Here is a 20,629-nt window from a genome sequence, read left to right as displayed (position 1 = left end):
TGTTAAAGTTGAGGGTCGCATGGATTCCACTCAGTATCAGCAGATTCTTGAGAATAATGTTCAAGAATCAGTGACGAAGTTGAAGTTAAGCCGGGGATGGATATTTCAGCAAGACAATGATCCAAAACACTGCTCCAAATCAACTCAGGCATTCATGCAGAGGAACAATTACAATGTTCTGGAATGGCCATCCCAGTCCCCAGACCTGAATATCATTGAACATCTGTGGGATGATTTGAAGCGGGCGGTCCATGTTAGGCGACCATCAAACTTAACTGAACTTGAATTGTTTGTCCAAAATACCTTTATCCAGGATCCAGGAACTGATTAAAAGCTACAGGAAGCGACTAGAGGCTGTTATCTTTGCAAAAGGAGGATCTACTAAATATTAATGTCACTTTTCTGTTGAGGTGCCCATACTTTTGCACCGGTCAAATTTTGGTTTAATGCATATTGCACATTTTCTGTTAGTACAATAAACCTCATTTCAATCCTGAAATATTACTGTGTCCATCAGTTATTAGATATATCAAACTGAAATGGCTGTTGCAAACACCAAAATATTTAGAACTAAAAATGATTAAAGATTAATAGGGGTGCCCAAACTTTTTCATAGGACTGTAGCTCATTGCTCTCAGGAGGGGAGGGGGAGCTGACTTCTCTCGAGCAGCTTGTATTTCTGAGCTGTTTATCTCCAGCTCTTCCAGTTATCAGTCGGCTAATTGAATTTTGCTGATAAGGGCTGAGACAGGGAGTCTGTTACCTCTGTATGTAAACAAAGACTTAAAATTCAGTTTATTGCAAGCTGATTCTTGCTCCTGTAGCATGTCAATTTTGGATTTTCAACCACTATCAAATCCAGGTCTGCTACATCAGCTTCATATTGTGCATCTTCCAGTGATACTGTGCTAATTTATTTACAATCATCCCTCATTACTGACTGTAAACATGTACTGCTATGAAGAGAGCTAAGCAGAGCAAGTGAAACCCCACCCACCAATTTACAGAGAAAACAAGGACGTGAACAGAGCATACAGCCTGTAAGTTGGTGACCAGGCGAGTTGGGAATACCACTTTAATTTTATTTTAAATTTGGTTTTTATTGAAATTTTTGAGAGCATAAAAAGGAAGCAAAACTGTACGACATACAAAAATACAAGAGCTATAGCCATCAGCAGAAGAGTCCAATCCGCAAGGTTTAACTCTAGGGGATAGACGCTTGAGAGAAAAAGCAAAGAAATCAGCAGTAGGATACAAAGGATTGGGGGAACAGTGACAATAATAGCGGGTAGATAACATAGAACAAAAAACAAACTACCTTGGTAATGCAAAGTACAACAATACATAGCTCACTTCAATGTTGCATCATGCCCGAAACTGAGATAGATATAAGGCTAGGGGAATATGTCAAGCCCTTCACCTACCAAGAGCTAGTGTCTATCAGGGAGAGCAGAATAGGGGGAGCAGAAACTAGGTGTGGGAACTTCTCCCCTTCTCCATTAGGGAGAGAGCCCATGGCTAGCATCCTTTCCAGGGTATATGTGGACCAGCTCATTCACAGTCACAAGGAGCAGCCCGCCATTGATGGGCAATCATGGATCTAGCTGCCAAGATAATCTGACCCAGGACAGTATGTGAACCAGTTGGGAATGTACCAGAATCCAGAAAACAAAGAGCAAGGCTTGGTGATGGCGAAATAGTGAGGCCAACCACAGAGGACATGAAATGAAAAACAGCCACCCAGAAGGCCTGGACTGGGGGGCATTCCCACCACATATGGATGAGGGAGCCTACTTGCCCACATCCTCTCCAGAAAAACTTCGAATAGGTGGGATCTACATGCGCCAGTTGGTTAGGAGTTCTATACCAGCAGAGTAAGATCTTTTGTGCTGTCTCCCAATGGGCCGTACCCCTCGATACTCGCTTAAGAAAACTGCTGGCATCATACCATTCCTGTAAAGAGATAGGTCTCGCAAGATCGGATTCCCATCTCATTAAACACACGGCTTGGACTGTCTGGATGGGACAGAGAGGAAACTTTAAAACGATGAGGTGCCACCTTTTGTGGGGGCTAGCTGCCTCCACAGTCATAGGGCCACTTTAGGCAATATGAGCCTCGATACATCATAAGTCTGGAAAAGATGTCTAATCTGTAAGTATTTAAAGAAGTCATTCTTTGGAAGATCGAACTCATCTCTCAACATAGAGAATGTTTTGAAATGACCATCTGCATAGAGTTGGGCAATTTTATAAAGACCCTTAGATATCCATCCCTGAACCTCCAATTGCGGAATAAATGTAGTCAGATAGAGTAACAGGAGCTTGATCAGAGGAGCTAGATCTTCCAAAGAGGAGTGTGACAGCAAATATCTCCATGCCCAAATAGAGGTTTGTACACTTAAAAAGGGCGTCATCCCAGTAGGGGTGCCAAGCTCCTTAGGGCTTAATAAGCTCATAAGTGGCACACCTATCATATCCTCTTCAATCTCCATCCAACGCCAATTAGAGCATTCATCCCACCAGGTTCTAAGCTGCTCTAAGACTGTGGCCATATAGTACCTCTTGACATCTGGGACCTCAGCCCCTCCCTTAGGCCAGGGTCTGGGCATGACTTGGAAGCGGACCCTAGATATTTTGCCCTCCAAAATAAAATGAGACAAAATACGTTGGAGCTTGGTTAGATAGGAGTCGGGAATAGGAATAATCACTGTACGAAACAGATATAGGATTATGGGCAACACCATCATCTTGACAATAGCGATTCTGCTCGCCCAGGAGAGCATGGGTTTTGAGAAGGCGGTCAAGAAGGAAGACACCTTAGACAGGAGGGGAATATAATTTGAGGAGAATAAGCTGGAACTAGGTGAAGTGAATACCCTTTTAAGCACTTGGAAAGTATTGAATAAATATGAACAGAACAAGTTTTACATCAAAGTTTTCCTAGTAAACTGTGTATGAAAATGTAATGGAATAGCAAAATTTCTAAAAGTCTCGTTTTTCAGTTTAGAAGTCTTACTTGAGCAAGGCCCAGGACTGTTAGGGACCGTGTACACGATGTAACGCGGCGTTGATTCTGACACGTAAACTCATGTCAGAATCAGTGCTTCAAAACAGAATCCCATTGACTTCAATGGGTTCCGTCTTACGTGCGCTACACATTGAAATCAATGGGAGGCTTTTTAACCAATTGATTTCAATGTGTTATGCGTGTTAAACGGAGTCTGTTTACGTGTCAGAATCAACGCCGCATTACATCGCGTGCACAGGCCCTTAAAAGTGCTTCAGGCATCTGCTTTTGCGTTTGTGAACGGTCATATTTTCCTGTTGCAAAAACTAGCAGTAGTCCCCCATTATGTTGGGATTTCAGCGGCCTTGATATCTGTTCTCCATTGTAGAAATATCTTTATGGAACCGCTCTTCATGTTCGTCATTTACGTGTCCCAAATTGGGTGGGAAAAAGTCAAGAAGGTAATGTAAGAAATGCATTTTCAATGACATTCAGCAGCCAAGTTGTTCAGCAGCCAAGATACAGGACAACAAAATTGAGACATCGCTGTATCGGAAGCCGATTGACCGCCCTACCTACCTAAGATGGGATAGCTTTCATCCTAAACACATAAAGAACTCCAATGTCTACAGCCAGGCCATCAGATTCCATTGCATATGCTCAGACCCTGCAGATAGAGACAAACACCTTGGAGGCCTCAAAAACACATTCTTGAAGCAGGGTTACCATCCAAGAACTGTGGAAAACCAAATTAACAGGGCCACAAGAATACTAAGATCGGAGTTATTAAAATACAATACCAAACAGGAAAACAATCGGGTGCCCCTGGTCTTCACATATAACCCACACCTGGAGATGCTGAGAGGAATTACACGCAAACTACATCCACTACTGCAAAAAGACAACCATCAAAAATCCATATTTCCAGACCCCCCTCTCCTGTGCTATAGACAGCCACCAAATCTCAGGAATATTGTTATTAGCAGTTCACTGTCACCTCCAACTAACACAGCAACATTCTCATGCGGACAGAAAAGGTGCAAAACATGCCCTCACATACTGACCACAGATAAAATAAAGATCCCTAACTCTGATCAAGACTACAAGATCCCAGGTAACTTCAACTGCAGCACACCTAATGTGGTGTATTTAATAATGTGTACCAAGTGTCCTGGGGGCCTGTATGTAGGTGAGAGGCCAGGCAATTAGGATGAGGATGAACTCACACACACACATGATTAGAGAGCACTCTGCAATCAAAATCATAATATCACCAATGATATGAAGATTCTGGTACTAAGAGGAAATTTCAAAAACAAAAAAGATCGGAGGACATGGGAATATAAACTCATGATGACCTTTGACACACTCCGAATGGGGTTAAACCAGTCACAGGGTTTTATGAAGTTTTACAACAACTAGACACCACGTGACTGATCAAAGGAACCATAAACCCAGAGAACTTTCCTGTGAACTGATATATATGGTTTTTTGAACTGTCTATTTGCATGTTCTGCTTTCCATCTATTTTGCATCTAACACTCTATTCCTGTATAAATATGCCTGCCTTCAGATATTGTGTTATACCAGCCTGATGAAGGGATAGCTTTAATATCCCGAAAGCTCGCAATAGGTCATCATTTTTTATGTTAGCCATTAATAAAGCTATCAACTACTGAGGACTTCTCTCAAAAAATTTTTTTTATTTCATATCCCCTGGCTAACACAGTACAAAGATATTTTTCCTTATCAGATGCTGTAAGCATATTGTTTTCATGAGTTTTCAGCTGATTTGTTCTGCACTACTAGCACAAATTCATCCCAAGCTGCAAGGTCCAGAGGGTTGAGTTTTGTTCTGAATGTGTCACCATGCATTAGTTTGTTGATTTTGGAGCCAATAAAAATTCCGGCCTTTATTTTAACCTTAGTTTTCAGTATGCTAAACTTCTCCTTCAAATACTGGAAACCATTTCCATCACGATCAAGTGCAATTACATTTTTCATTAAACCAAGTTTAATGTGAAGTGGTGGAAGAAAAACTTGAAGTGGATAAACCAATGATTTGTGTTGTACATTGTACTGACTAACTGTGTGCTCAACTCTGAGAGGCCACTGGGTCACTTTGTAATGATTGTTGTCATCATGTCTGTTTCATAGGCACAAGAAACACATATTCTTTGTGTACCCTAACTGTAGGCCAAGCAGCAGTGCTACCACTTTCAGGTCAACACAAACTTTCCCTTTATGTTCTGAGTATTTGATCATTTCCACTTAGCCTCCATTCATCAGGAACATGTGTACCATCTAACTCCATCATAAAACCCTTTACATCAGTACAGAAACAGACATCACTTTTCATTGCGTAGTATGCAGCTAACTTGGTGTGTTGATGAAGAAAGTTTTAAGTTTTGATGTTGGACAGGTCTAGGTAGGTCCATTGGAATATTTCCAATATATAATGCATTAATATTATAACTGAATAGGCTTCGCATATATAACTTAAAATCTATATGTGTGAGGCAAATTCCGAGTTCATATTTGAAATCAGCATGCTCATTTTAGTATAAATCACGTTTTTCTCTCAGTAGTAAAATCATTGTTGTGTGGTGTTATGCGACAGTTGCGAAGGGGAGACTTAAATCCTTGAGGCATAGTCAAGGAGTGCTCATCTGTTCATTAGCATCTTCTCTCAGATTGAAGAGTAGTGTTCGTATACACTTCTGATAGGTTCACAAATACGTCTGGTATATGTCAGTTTTTACACAGTGGATACCCGTATCCATCTTTTTAGATGGGTTAATTGGGATGTTTGTCAAAAATTGGACCTACGTCTTTGGCTCAAAATTCTGCAGCAAAATCTACAACAAAAAAAGCTGCGTTTCCGCAATGCGGGGCCTTAGCCTCAATCTGTGCATGTCTTGTTGGCCATTTTTCTTTGGCTGCTACATGAGCGAAGGCAAATGGAATGATAGAATCCATTTAATATAGATTAAAGTGTTCATTGCATTGTTAACAGTATCAGGCCCTGGAATCCAGCACTGATTTTGTGATGGATTAAAGGGCTATTCCCATGATGCTTGTTCACTAACCTGCAGGCTGTTGTGCTCTCTTCACTTCCTGCTTTTCTCAGCACATAGGTGGGTGGGGTTTCACTTGCAAGGGATTGGTTGTAAATGAATTACCACACTGTGAAGCTGATGTAGCAGAGCTGGATTTGAGTCAGTTTGCATTACATACAGAGATAACGGACTCCCTCTCTCAGCCCTTATCAGCCAAATTCAATTAAACCGACTGATAAGAGCTCAGAAATCCCTGAGCTCTCACCTCCCCTATCTGAGAAGCTCCTTAAAAACACAAACAGCTCAGAGCTGCTCCCAGCCCCTCCCTCCCCCTGAGAGCAGGCAGCTGCATCATTTGACAAATGAGCAGATAATCCCAAAGGCCATAGAAACGGAATGTAAACAATGAAGTGAATAAATTAGGATGGCGGCCAAACAAAGCAGTTTTGATAAAGCAATGCATTTAGAAAAAGTCTTAAATCCACATAAACTAGCAGTATAGATAGGATCCTTGTGATGGGACAAACCCTTTAAGCCCCTAAATCAGCTGCACATTCTTCTCTTTCAGACCAGATGTCAGCAAGCAGGTCGGGGTGAGGTGGGCAGAGCTGGTATGTGATCAAATGTGTTGAAGAATAGATTTAGTTCATTAAGCTACTTTGTGTCTACTGCCTGAGAGATGGGTTGACGGTGACCAGATATTGTCTTAAGACTATTCTAAACTTTACTGTCCTCTGAACAGATCTGAACACTTTATTTTTCTCCTTGCGAAGAGCATTTTTTTTTATCAGAGTAAATCCATGACTTGTTATTAGAGAAACACCTCACCACTTTTGTGGGTACCGTGTTGTCTACACTGAAATTAATGTATTCCATTATACAGTGTGTAAGCCCCTCAATGTTATTCCGATGAGAATTGTGCAACACTTCTCATGCAGTTGTATCCAAACAATCCCTCAGAGCCCCCACACACTCTTCAGGATCAGATCCTCACTGTACAAGTAACAGCTGGTTCTGTACGTAAAAGTGGCTTGTATGTTGTGTTAGGACATAGTGAAGCAGTTATGTATTCAAACAGCATCGGTACACCTTCTGACACAAAAGCTTAATAATATATTGGAAGGGGTAGAAAGCAGTCCAGGGTGCAGTTCTTAAGTAGTGGTTGCTAGTACGTGGAGGGAGTGGTCAGTGTGGTGACATAGAATGTCAAACAGCTGGCCTTGAGGATACGGAACTGAAGTGGCGGTCATATGGATAATGAAGAGATAGTAGCTGGGAACATACTAGGAACCATATTGTTAGGAGTCTATAATGCCTGACCACGGCTATATATAATACTTAATGACAAATGAAAATAAGAGAAAGAAGAAATAAAGTACTGCTGTGTTTGTTGCACCAGAACTGATAGACCTTGTTATGCGACGACTCGTTGACTCCAAGATTTTGCCTGGACATCCACCTCTTGGCTTTAGAATAGATAAACAGACTTAATTTCGTATTTTTCCAACTGTCATGGTAGTCACATGATGGAGTTTGACAATTTTCTTGGCTGAAAGACAGCTATTGATGAGCTGGATGACGTTGTTTCTCTTTTTTTGGGGAATCTTAATGGCTGTTCCTTGATTTCAACCAGTGACCTTTTGCTCAGAAATCAACCTAGTAACATACTGAGCTTTTAAGGAATGCAAGAACTTACATTATATTTATAGAATACTTACACAACTTCTTACCCCTTATATATTCTGTTACCTTCAAGCTATGTGTTTCTTTCACTGTATTTTTTTTATTTTTTTATTATTCTCTTGATTTGCAATACGGGATTTGTAGCCTAACAACCACCATATACAGTTAGGTCCATAAATATTTGGACAGACGACATTTTTGGCTCTGCACATTACCACAATGAATTTTGAATAAAACAATTCAGATACAGTTGAAGTTCAGACTTTCAACTTTAATTCAGTGGGTTGAACAAAATGATTGCATAAAAATGGGAGGAACTAAAGTCTATAGATAAACACAATCCTTTCATTTCAGGGGCTCAAAAGTAATTAGACATATTAAATAATTGTAAATAAAATGTTAAAAGGATTCAATCATTAAAATGCATTTTTTTTCTCCCTAACTTGTAGGAATAGCCTTGAGAAAGGCTATTCTTCCCCTACCTTTAGATGTCTTCTCCGCACCACCGTTCGGTAGAAATCCCAGTTTTCTTTTGTATGCAAAAGAGTTCTCTCACAGCACTGGAGGCAGTCCCAAGTGCTTAAACAGCACTGGGGGTGTCCCCAATGTTGCAAGCGAAATCTCCTCTATGTTTGCCTGAAACGGCCTCTCCCTGCGTCTTCTTCCGATGCTGGCTTCAAATTTCTAGGTATGCGCAGTCGCCTCTGCTGTCAGGCCTCGGACAGAGCTGACTGCGCATGCCCACAGCAATTTTCCTGTGGCCGCTTACACAGTAAACTGGTGTAAGCGGCCATTTTCTTATGCCTGCTTACACAGTCGGCTATTAAAGGCTATTCAGGCATATGTTTAGCTCAAAATGAGTTTTCTGAATGATTGAATCCCTTTAAAAAGGAGGAAACACAACAGTGTCTAGTGATGTCCATGAGTTCAAGTCAACTAAGGGTGTACAACCAAGTATTAGAAATTAACATTTTATTTACCATTATTTAATTTGTCCAATTACTTTTGAGCCCCTGAAATGAAAGGATTGTGTTTATCTATAGGCTTTAGTTCCTCACATTTTTATGCAATCATTTTGTTCAATCCACTGAATTAAACCTGAAAGTCTGAACTGAAGTCATACTTATCTGTCCCTGGTGCTCCAGTGTCCTTCCAGTGTGGTTTGGTCCTGCTGCTCCAGTGTCTTCTGCTGAATGGCCTCAGGGCTCACTAGTAGTCCTGTGCAGGGTGGAAACAATGAGCTGCAGGATCGAACCGCATTGGGGACCTGAGATTGTTAAAAAAAAAAAAAAAGTTATCCTGCACAGCCCCTTTAATATCCCCTATCACTGTTTTCCCCCTACAATATAATGGACTCCATACAGTATAGGGGACCAGTGAAAAGGCCACTGTATGGGGGAATAGTAAAGGGGACACTGTATGGGCCATAGTAGCCCATTCTTGGACCACCCCATAGCAGTAGTCAGTCTATACTCGCCTGCCTGCTCCCCAGTCCCATTCATTCTTCCTCCAGGCGCACTGATGTGACATCATGTGCTCCTGGAGCAGGGACAAGCAGGAGGCACCAAGGAGCTATCAGGTAAGTATCAATGCTTTGCTTGTAGGTAACAGGCTCAATGGGGCCTGTAGCCTACAAGTCTGTAAGTGGTAGAGCAGGGAACTCTACTAGTAGCAGAACCAGGTTGGTGGCGCCACTTCTCTCTGGCTTTGCAATCCAGTTATTTAAAACCGGATTGCGAAACTGGTGAGAACCTGGCTGCAACACTTACCTGACCTCGCTCCTACAAGCGGTCTCTCCTCTTCCTTCTTAAGGTTGGGACCTGCAAACCGCACATCACGTCGTGATGATGTAACGTATGATATATGGGGGCCCCCTGGAGACTGAAGAGGAGAGGCTGAGAGAAGGAAAAATCTTTACTAGCCTTGTTATGACCACCACTTTGTTAGATGTTAACAAACTCATCAATAGACTAAAGGAAGGTGCCCCCTTTCGGTGTACTTTTATTATTATTATTTTTTTTTCTTTCTTATAGCAATCTTCTAAGGGTCTTTCTGCAATGTCATTTTATTTACTGTTGTGTGTCACCTGTTTTTTTTTAATTTTGCTCTGCACATCTTAATGTTTTCACAGGGCTTGCCTCGAACAAACGTCACGCTATGCCTTTACTGTATATCTACTACCATCATATTTGCAGTTATTAAGCTTGTAAGTTTTCAGCTGCATCTAATGTTCGATAGTGGGATTGTGAATCATCGGAAAAAAGAGCCAAAGCAGGATGGTAACATCACAACTGGTCACTCTGTACCTGGGTAAGATATTTCAAACTAAATTTGCCTTTAAAACAATCTATGGATGTGGATATATGGCCATGTTTTGTGAAGATCTTTAAGTATTTATAATACATAAAGGATATGTCAAATATTATCTTAAACCTAATGTACTAAACAGAGAACTAACAGTAAAAATGATTTTTAATTTCTAAATCAAGACACCAAAGTATAGCATTACAACTTAAAGGGGTTCTATCATTGGGAAAAGTCACATGCACATCCTTGTATAGCCTTTAGAAAGGCTATTTCACACGTACCTTTTGCATGTAAATTGCCTCAGTAGATTTTGAATAAGTCTGCTCTATGTATATGTACAGCAGAGGCTGCCGTGCTGATGACTCTTCTTTACTGTACATATATATAGAGCAGACAGTGCACAGAGACACTTCCGTTGCACAGTGGAAGCTAATTAGCATATGAATAAAAACTGACTTATTCCAAATCTACTGCGGCAATTTACATACAAAAGGTACGTGTGAAATAGCCTTTCTAAAGGCTATGCTAGGATGTTATTATCTAAAAATGACTATTCCCAATGATAGAGCTCATTTAAACAACATGATCAAAGGGAAACTGATATGGGAGGAACAAGGTAAAAGGAGCGTTGGTTTAGATTAGTAAAGCAAAAGAAAAATAGGATATAATAATATTGTACAAGCACGCAAATATAATGCCACCATACTATCTCTCTTCCTCCTCTCCTCGGAGGAGGTTGTTTGCCATTCTACCCTCCCTCTGTAACCCCTTCCCCTTCTTTTCCCGCATGTGTTCCCCCAACTGCAGTTCCCACTGTGTATTTTCCCTGTCTTTTGATTCTCCCCCCTTCCCCTTTTGACATTGTTTTTTCTTTAGATTCATACTTCTGGACCCCCGTATCACCTTACTATGTTACGTTACATTATGATAGATGGGGTTGTACCTTTGTCCTTTTGTTTACAGTCCCGATCTGCGTGCCATTGCACCATTTATTTGCGTGCATTTTTCTTGTTCTCCCCCTTTTTTTCCTTCTGTTCTATTTGAAAAACTTGAATAAAATCTGATTATTCATTATATTGTACAAGGAAGGACTTTATCAGATCTTCAATCACTTACTAGAAACAGGCCACTGGGTATTGGGCTGTTGCCTGGGATATTGCAGCCCTTGGAGCAGCAGTCTGATATTTGTAGATACTACAGGGATATAGTATGCTTGATACAAAAGTTTAAGAGAAGTTTCAGTAAGTCAGATGACTGCCTTTACAGTGTGTTACAGCAGTGGGGTTTGTAAAAAATTGCCACAAAGGAAGAAAATTCTTGGTCTGGATTTACATCACATCACCATGACAGCACCAATACCAGAGAGAATGAGCCTTGACCCTACTTTTCTGTTACTACCGTATTAGGATTAGAGATGGGGAACTGATTTGTGGCAAATCGACCCAAATATTCCAAATTATTTTATATTTATCATAATCAAAATAATGACAATTTGTCTCAGACAAACTAAAATGTATTGCTCAGGAAAAATACAGAAGAGACACATGTTTTGTGAGTTACTGTGATGCCCTGGCGCCACCTGATATCAGCTGACAGCCTTTCAGCCAATAGTGAGAACACTTAGTTCTGAAAAGCTTACAAATTGCAATACAGCTAGAGAATCATAAGAATAGAAGAGTTTAGTAATATTTAAACAATTATAGGCAGATTAGTCCTAAAAATCAGATTGGACAGGGGGAGGGAGAATATCTGTGCTTCTGTTGTGAGCCTGACAGCAGCAGCCAGCACTAACACAAAGCACAAAGATCAAAGCTCCTCTGACATTAGCCTCAGGGTCCATTCACACGGAGTAACGCGAGCTGTTTTTTGTGCTTATTTTGTGCTTATTTCTACGGCCGTAAAAAGACGTTTCCATTGAGTTCTGTAGTAAAATACGCCTGTATTTTTACGTCCGTAATTTTACCTCCGTAAAATAATGGACCTAAAATTATGAACGTAAAAATACAGGCGGTGACAAGGAGTGTCACCAAGTCCAAAATGACACCCCAAGAAATGATGCCAGCACCTCTGGAATGCAATTGGGACAGCAGGGAAAGCATGCCTGGGGGCATCTAACATGCCCCACTATCACAGCCTATGAACTAGACACTTTCCACACTCAATAGAATCTCTATGGAAAGTGGAAAAATACTTGGAAACCTTCTTTTCTCTACATTAATATCGACAGAAACATAAATTTAAACCTAAAGAAACATTAGCATGCACTCATCACAATTCCTGACTAGACAGCTGCGTTAAGCAGGGTGCAGGATACAACGCAGACCAGGCCCGAGCACCAGGAACAGGTGATAAAAGGGCTAGCAGATGATGCTTCCAGCTGCTTTTCCACTAGCCAGTCAGAAACTACCTCCAGTCGTATTCATACCCAAGATTCTGCCCCTTCTTCCTCCCAATATTCCCAATCTTCCCAGCAGAGTCATCCCACCCTTGCCCCTCCCAGGAACTACCAGAATAATTTCTCTGTCCTGATGCCCAGGGAACCCAGCTGGGTGCCTAGGCCGCGTTCAAGCTACTGCGGATGCAATGCCTACTGGTGAGGAGCAGCCAGCACTGTGCTCATCCACAATCCATGGCTTGATGGCAATGTTAAGCAGGGTGCAGGGTACAACGCAGACCAGACCCGATAACCAGGAACAGGTGTTACAAGGGCTAGCGGATAATGCTTCCAGTGGCTTTTCTACCAGCCAGTCAGCCACTACCCCCAGTCGTGTTCATACCCAAGAGTCTGCCCCTCCTTCCTCCCAACATGCCCAATCTTCCCAGCAGAGACATCCCACCCTTGCCCCCTCCCAGGAGCTGTTTTTGGGTCCTTTTCCACTCTTCGACTCTGTTCAACCACTTCACGAATCCAAGGAGATAACAGACGAATTTCTCTGTCCTGATGTCCAAACACTGGAGCATCCGCTATCTCCTGACGATTCTGTGGTTGTGGACCCGCAACCAGCGTTTCTCGGCCTCAGTCATGATGACAAGACACAGTTGCTATCAGTTGCTATTACAACTTTGGAACTATGTGTTTTCTGGCTCACTAAAAAGAAAATGTATTATAGTATTGGGGCTCTCTCTTTCCATTGAGCAATTTTTAGTTTTTTATTCATTACCTAAGCCACTCTATGGTATTTCATTTGTCATACAGTTGTTGTTCTTTTTTATTATTTTTTATTCCTATTGTTCGATGATTTTTAATGTTTCTTATGTATATATCTATGTTGCTTGAAGTGACTGTGCACTTGAAGAAGGACTACCATATGTCCGAAACGCGTTGTGCTGTTCCATTTGTTATTAAAGAAGTTTCTGTCATCTTCTGGGTGAGCACTGTTCTTCAGGCCAATCATTGTATCAGGCCAGCCCCAATTTTTCGTTGTACGTTTCCGTTCGTGTAACGGTCCTGCAGCTGCTGCCCTCCACCTTATTCTACATACCCTGGTATTGCTTGCTCTCAAGGCTATTTGGGTTGTTGTGACCTCCTCACAACCCACCCAGGTGAGCAAGCACTTGTCTCTCCATTTAAACCACATTTTCTTCCAGTGGTAATACACTGGCTTACTGTTGCTATCAGGGCAGGCTGTGGTTATGTGCAGTATGCAGTAAGAGGAGAGTGAGCAATTGGAAGAGGAGGTGGTGGACGACGAGGCCACAAACCCAACCTGGACAGGGATGATGTGTAGCGTGGAAAGCAATGTAGATGTGGAGGGAAGCGCAAGATGTGGATGTTGGCGTTTCTGCTTGTGGAGACTCAGGCCTGATGGCTGCTCGCTATGCTGCCCCTAGGTGTCACTACTACTCTTGGTGTGCCGTCTCCGCCTTACTCCAGCACGTGTCCCATAACATTGGGTGGGCCGACACCTGGACAAGCGCATGTGGATAGGGACACTGCATCTCTGTAACAACAGGCTGGGTGAATGTAGTGGAGGCTGCAACCGGGTCGCAAACTGGAGCGGCCTATCTCCTCTCCCTGCCCATGATTCCTGGCAGGGGTTCTCACAAAGAACTGACAGCTAGATCTGCTTCTGCTTGCCCCACTTAGACGGTTCTGAGGCTCTTAATGCGGTTTGTGGAGCCTGGGCCCAGCCATTTGATCATGAGGTCAAGCTCCTGCTCTGTGGTTAGGTTGAGGTTGGTAATGGCAGCCTTGAAGGTAGCTTTCCAGGACCTGTAGCTCTCCACATGGTCATCAAATCTTGAGAGTGTTAATTAGCTCTCTGCTCACCATAAACCTGGCAAACTCAGACATATCTGATTTTTCACCGCTTATTGCTGTGACTGCTCGTGGTACCTCTTGGACGTATGGGCTGCCTGGCGTGAAAGGGTGAGATGCTGCCGGGTAGAATGATGTTGTTGCAGGGTTGAGCTGTGGTTTAGCCTCTACAGCTTCTAATGACTGCTGCTGGAGCTGTGGAGGTGGGCCAGAAGACACCTGATTGCAATCTTGCTGTGATAACTGTCCTTGAGAGGGCACATCGAGGTTATTGACTTGCTCGGGTGCTGTGGGTGGCGCTGGCACCGAAGGTAGGGCTGACCCAGAGGCCTCAGTGTTGTCAGCCTGGATGGTACTGGAAATGGGAGGTGGCACAGATAGCTGTGTCAACACACAGTCACTAGTGCGATCAATTGCATCGTCCATTTCCTGTGGGAGCGAGCAGGCGGGATCGAAACCTTGGCTCAATGCTTGCTCAAGTAGTCTCACTTTAGCCAATGCAATCTCCTGTTCCATCTCTGATTCAAGAATCTTTAGCCTCTGCTTCTACTTCTACTCTCTTAGCTTCTACTTCTACTCTCTTAGCCTCTGCTTCTACTCTCTTAGCCTCTGCTTCTGCTCTCATAGCCACTGCTTCTGCTCTTGCAAGAGCTTCCTTTTCAATGAAGGAATGTCTCACTTTGGCTTGCTCTGCTCAGGGCTGAGCTTCTCGAGCACAATGACCCATATGACCAAGTTCGTCCAAAAATTGAAAAATCCAGCATCAAATTCCTTAAAATAAAACTTAGCTTTTTATAGTCTATGAGGAAGGGGCAACTATAACGCCCCGAAACGCGTCAGTCAGACGTTTTTTGTTCAACTCTGCCATCATGATCATTGGTTAACATTTTATCGGGCATACCATGTCCTAAGAAATTTTTCACAATAAAAGCTAAGTTTTATTTTAAGGAATTTGATGCTGGATTTTTCAATTTTTGGACGAATATGTTTTGTACCTCGGGCTGAGAGGCTGGATTTTCCGTGCATCTTCCACACTTTAAGGCTTTCCACAGAAGTTATATGCTTCAACATCTATGGACGTTTATATCAGAAGACATGTGAGTGAGCTGACACACCTTTCGTTTGTTATGTCAATTCCATATGACCAAGAGCAATATTCAGATGAATTTGATCTGTGTGATCTAATTTCTGGTAAGTGAGAGATACAGAGTTACGCTTTACCTTTAACAACCTGAACAATGGTATCTCTTTCTCTGTCTAATGATTCTGCCTTGATCAGCTCTGATAGGGCTTCATCTATATTAGGGCTCGTTCACACGGTGTAACATCCCGCGAGATTTGGCACGTGTACGCCGCGTGACCCTTTGCGTGCCATACATGCTCCCATTCATTTCAATGGGAGCGGGGATCGTATGCGCCGCGCTACCTGGCCAACTACAGCCCTGTCCTCTCCGATTCCTCCGCGCCTTACACGTTTTGACACGTATTGGGTGTAGAAGTTGGACCTGTGGCCCTTGGGGTGAGTGGAGGCTTCTCCCAGCTGAGGTTTGGGTGAGTTTGGTGAGGGGGTGCAAGTAGGCCCCTCAGTTATCCTTTTTGGTGGCATAGAGTGTACACAATGAACCCCAACTGTCACTTTCTAGCCACTCTTCTACTTGTAACTTCATGAGAGAACCTGCGTGTCTATGCTTTCTTTTCAGTTCTAGTTAGATTTGTGCACCTGCATTTCAAGTTTATGCCCCATTCTTTTGCATTAGGCCACAAGCAGAGATTTTTTTTCTTCTGCCCCTCTGTGCCAATTCAGCCCTGCCAGTCCCAGTAGTCATTCTTTCACCCCTCTTTTCAATAGTGACTTGCCACAGCAGCGTTTACAATCTCAGCCCCATTCTGTTGGTTCAGGCCACAATCAGAGATTTTTTTTCTTCTGCCCCTCTGTGCCAATTCCGCCCTGTCAGCCCCAGTAGTCATTCTTTCACCTCTCTTTGAATATTTTCCAGTTGTACCCATAGCTTTTTTTTGTGAAGTATGGAAATAATTAACCAGCTGTGAAACTACTGTTGCCATATAGTATAGAAGGCAATCTGGTAGGCCCCTCCTCCCTGCTGTTTAGGCCTTATGTGTGTACTTCTAGCAATTCTCGAGTTCCAAATAAATTTAGAGCGAGGTGAAAATGCTTCTTGGCAGAGTGTGGGGGATTGTCTCATATGTATAACAGAAAAAAAAAGTGGGGAGACGAGGATCCGCACTCTGAGGTCGTGCAAATGGAGCAGGAAGCAGGAAACAAGTGTGTCTCTTAAGACCGGCTTTAATATGATAAAATACAGTACAGCACTGTACTGTATTTTATCATATTAAAGCCGGTCTTAAACGACACGCTTGTTTCCTGCTTCCTGCTCCATTTGCACTACCTCAGAGCGCGGATCCTCGTCCCCCCCCCCCTCCCCTTTTTTTCCTGCTCTTCTTCCCGGTCTTCCAGTGTTTACTGACAGAACCGCTGCCACTCTCACCAAGAACCATTTACCATCGCATTCCATCTTTGGGTGTTGTGACCTCATCACAACCCCATCAGGTGAAAGGCCAACTGGTCGTTTTCTACCACACTTCTCCAGTATTTGTCTCATCTCAGTTGTGCATATTACACTTAGTGCGCTCGGTGTCTCTCTTTTTCTTTTTTCATATGTATAACAAGCGGGGATGTATGTTCATCTTCATTCAACCCATGAGATAAGTTTATACTTCCATTTGTGAAGGTCAGACTGACTTGTGCGTAGTAGCGGTCCGTGATTGTAGGTGAACATCTGAGATAAATTCAAAGAGACATTAACTCCTACGTATTTAATGAATTGTGTTTGCCAGGAAAACCCGAAGGAGGCTTGCATGGAATGAACAGGGGTATTGTCTAGGGATATATTCAGAGCTACACTCTGAGACATATTTAGTTTATCATTGCTACATGGAATATATTCCCGAATCAGATCGAATAGAGCTGAGAAAGAGGTTCTAGGCTGTGAAATATACAAGAGAATATCATCTGCAAAAGATGCAGATCACTTAACCTGCCTGTCACCTATGACTATGCCTTTAACCCCTTAAAGACACAACCCAAAAGTATGTTAAGGACCAGGCCTCGTTTTTCAAAACTGACGTGTCACTTTAAATGGCAAGAACTTTGAGGCGCTTTAACTTACACAAGTGATTTTGAGAGTGTTTGTTCTTTCAACATTGTACTTCATATTAGTGGTAAACATTAAGCAATATTTTGTATTTATTTCTAAAAAAAAAAGAAGAAAATAGGAAATCTGATGGAAATTTGGAAAAAAAATTCGCAATTTTCAACAAGTGAAATGCTCTGCTTTTCAGACAGTCATACCACCCAAATACATTAATAAATATTAGCTACCATATCTCTGCTGTAAATTGGTATCATTTTTTAAAAATCATCTTTTAATTTATTTTGGATGGTAGAAGGCTTACAAGTGTAAGAGCGATTTTCCAGATTTACAAGAAAATTTGCCAAACTAATTTTTTAGAGACCACTTCACTTCAGTTCTGAAAGGGATTATATAGGCCTATACATATGTAGACAAAATTGTTGTACCCCTCGTTTAATGAAAGAAAAACAGACAATGGTCGCTTAAATAACTTGAATCTAACAAAAGTAATAATAAATAAAAATTCTATGAAAATTAAGAAATGAAAGTCAGACATTGCTTTTCTACCATGGTTCAAAAGAATTAAAAAAAAAGAAAGTATAAGCAGGCCTGGACAGAAATGACGGTACTGTTAACTTAATATTTTGTTGCACAACAGGTATTTTGGCCTAATCTTCATAAGCAATCTGCTCCAGTTGTCTTGAGTTTGAAGGGTGCCATTTCCAGATGGCATGTTTCATCTCCTTCCAAATATGCTCAATAGGATTTAGGTCAGGGCTCGTAAAAGGCCACTTCAGAATAGTTCAATGTTTTCGTCTTAGCCATTCTTGGGTGTTCTTAGCTGTGAGTGTTTGTGTCATTATGTTGCAAGACCCATGACCTATGAATGAAATCAAGCTGACACTGGGCAGCACATTTCTCTCTAGAATCCATTTCTCTCTAGAAGCCCCAGAACATAACAGTGCCTCCTCCATGTTTCACAGTAGGGACAATGTTCAAGATATGTTTCATTTTTCCATCTGTGAACATAGAGCTGATTTGCTTTGCCAAAAAGTTTGATTTTTGTCCCATTTATCCATAGGACATTCTCCCAGAAACTTTGTGGCTTGTCAACATGTAGTTTGGCAAATTCCAGTTTGTCAGATTCAAGTTATTTCTGTGACCATTGTGGTTTATCTTTCATTAAACGAGGGGTACCAACAATTTTGTCCGCGTGCATGCGCGTGTGTGTATGTGTGTGTATATATATATTTTATACTGATCCACAGCGGCCCCTGCATAAGATATGTCCCATAGTGGTCCGTGCACAGTATAATGCTCCACTGCTGATGGATAGGATCACCCTACAATTTGTACCCAGCCATTTTAACCAAGATGATCACAGATGTCCATAGATCATGAGATGTTGTTTTTCCTTCTTTTTGTAACAATCTTGTATCAATCTTGTATCAACAGTCATTGATGAAGCCTATAAGACTTTAGGTAAAGATCCTCCTGATTCATTACAAGCGTCATGTATCAGCCTCTTCATATATAGTTTTTGTGAGAAAGTTTTGCAGGCTCCCCTAAGTAAGCTGATTGATTTGGAATTTTATTTGGTGTTGGTGCTGTCATGTTGACATGATATAAAAGTGGAATTATGTCTTACTGATAATTAGGATTTCATGAGTCATGATGGCACAGTTTATTTTCTTTCCTCTTCAAACATTGGCTTTCTTTTGAATACATTTTATACTGAAACAACATCTGATATCCTTCTTTGAGTTGAAAATTACTAGAGAAGTGGTGTTTCCATTATAGGTCCACCAGTAGAAAGGTTGAATTTCCAAGCCAGGAGATACTGGGTGTGTGAAGTGGGGGGTAAGATGATAAACTCCTCTTTCTCTGTGTGACGCTTAAGAAAGCAGAATAAGAAAAAGCCTATGGTTGCTAGACATTCCTTAGGGGGCGTTCACACTACCGTCGGTGTCCGATAGGTAGTGTCCGCTCCTAGTGTCCGCTCAAAATCTGTCACGGACATTAGGAGCGGACACTAGCTGTGTCCGTGACACCTGTCATTCACTTGAATGGGCATCGGGTGCGTTCTTTTGCACTCTGTGCCTGTCCTTCCCTGTCCGCAAGAGAAGATGTCCGACTTCTCAAGCGGACAGAAAAACCCTGATCGCCGGCTCCTGGAGCATGTTCCAGGGCCGACGCCACTTTGGCATGACAGCCGGGAGCCTTTACAAGGCTCCCAGGCTTGTCTGCAAGCTCTTTGTCTGCAAGAAAGGATGATTTTTTGCAATGCATTGCAATGCATTAGCATTGTAATGCATTGCATTAGTGATCAGACCCCCTGGGGTTCAACACCCTTATGGGGTCTAATAAATGCAAAAAAATAAAATAAATAAAAAAAAAAGTAAAAAAAAAAATTATATAAAAAAATATAAAAAGTATTAAAAATCCAAATCACCCCCCTTTCCCTAGAATGCATATAAAAGTAGTTAAAAACTGTGAAACACATACATGTTAGGTATCCCCGTGTCTGAAATCGCCCGCTCTACAAATCTATAAAAATATTTTTCCTGTTCGGTAAACGCCGTAGTGGGAAAAATAATCAAAAGTGCCAAACCACCGTTTTTTCACTGGTTTGATTCTGATAAAAATTAGAATAAAAAGTGATCAAAGCAATAGCATTTCCAGAAAATGGTAGAATTAAAAAGTACACCCAGCCCCACAAAAAAGACGCCCTATGCATCCCCGTACACTGATGTATAAAAAAGTTACGGCTGTCGGAATATGGTGACTTTTAGAAAAAAAATTTTTTAACACAGTTTTGGATTTTTTTTAAGGGGTCAAAATGTAAATAAAACCATATAAATTTAGTATCCCTAGAACCGTACCGAAACACAGAATACAGGGGACATGTCATTTTGGCTGCACAGTGAACGCCGTAAAACCAAAGCCCGTAAGAAAGTCGCAGAAATGCATTTTTTCTTCAAATCCACTCCATTTTGAATTTTTTTCCTGCTTCCCAGTACATTATATAGAATAATTAATGATGGTATCATGAAGAAAAATTTGTCCGGCAAAAATTAAGACCTCATATGGCTCTGGGAGTGGAGAAATAAAAAAGTTATGGGGTTCAAAAATCCATTTAATCTGAATAGAGTTGCTTCTGCAA

General features: G+C 41.7%; 1 protein-coding gene across 2 annotated transcripts in view; it reads left to right on the top strand.

Moving 5' to 3' along the window:
- The window catches only part of PCNX2 (pecanex 2), a 383,347-nt gene that overhangs the window by 51,780 nt on the left and 310,938 nt on the right, over nt 1–20,629 (top strand). For both annotated transcript variants that reach the window (XM_075267754.1, XM_075267755.1), the window contains exon 2: nt 9,881–10,059. In XM_075267754.1, coding sequence (XP_075123855.1) covers nt 9,881–10,059 — 179 coding nt within the window. The remainder of the gene's footprint in view (nt 1–9,880; nt 10,060–20,629) is intronic.

Source organism: Leptodactylus fuscus, chromosome 3 (genome assembly GCF_031893055.1).
Source record: "Leptodactylus fuscus isolate aLepFus1 chromosome 3, aLepFus1.hap2, whole genome shotgun sequence".
In the NCBI taxonomy this organism is placed as follows: domain Eukaryota; kingdom Metazoa; phylum Chordata; class Amphibia; order Anura; family Leptodactylidae; genus Leptodactylus; species Leptodactylus fuscus.
Note: the sequence above shows the minus strand (reverse complement) of the source record. Positions and strands in the feature narration are given on the sequence as shown.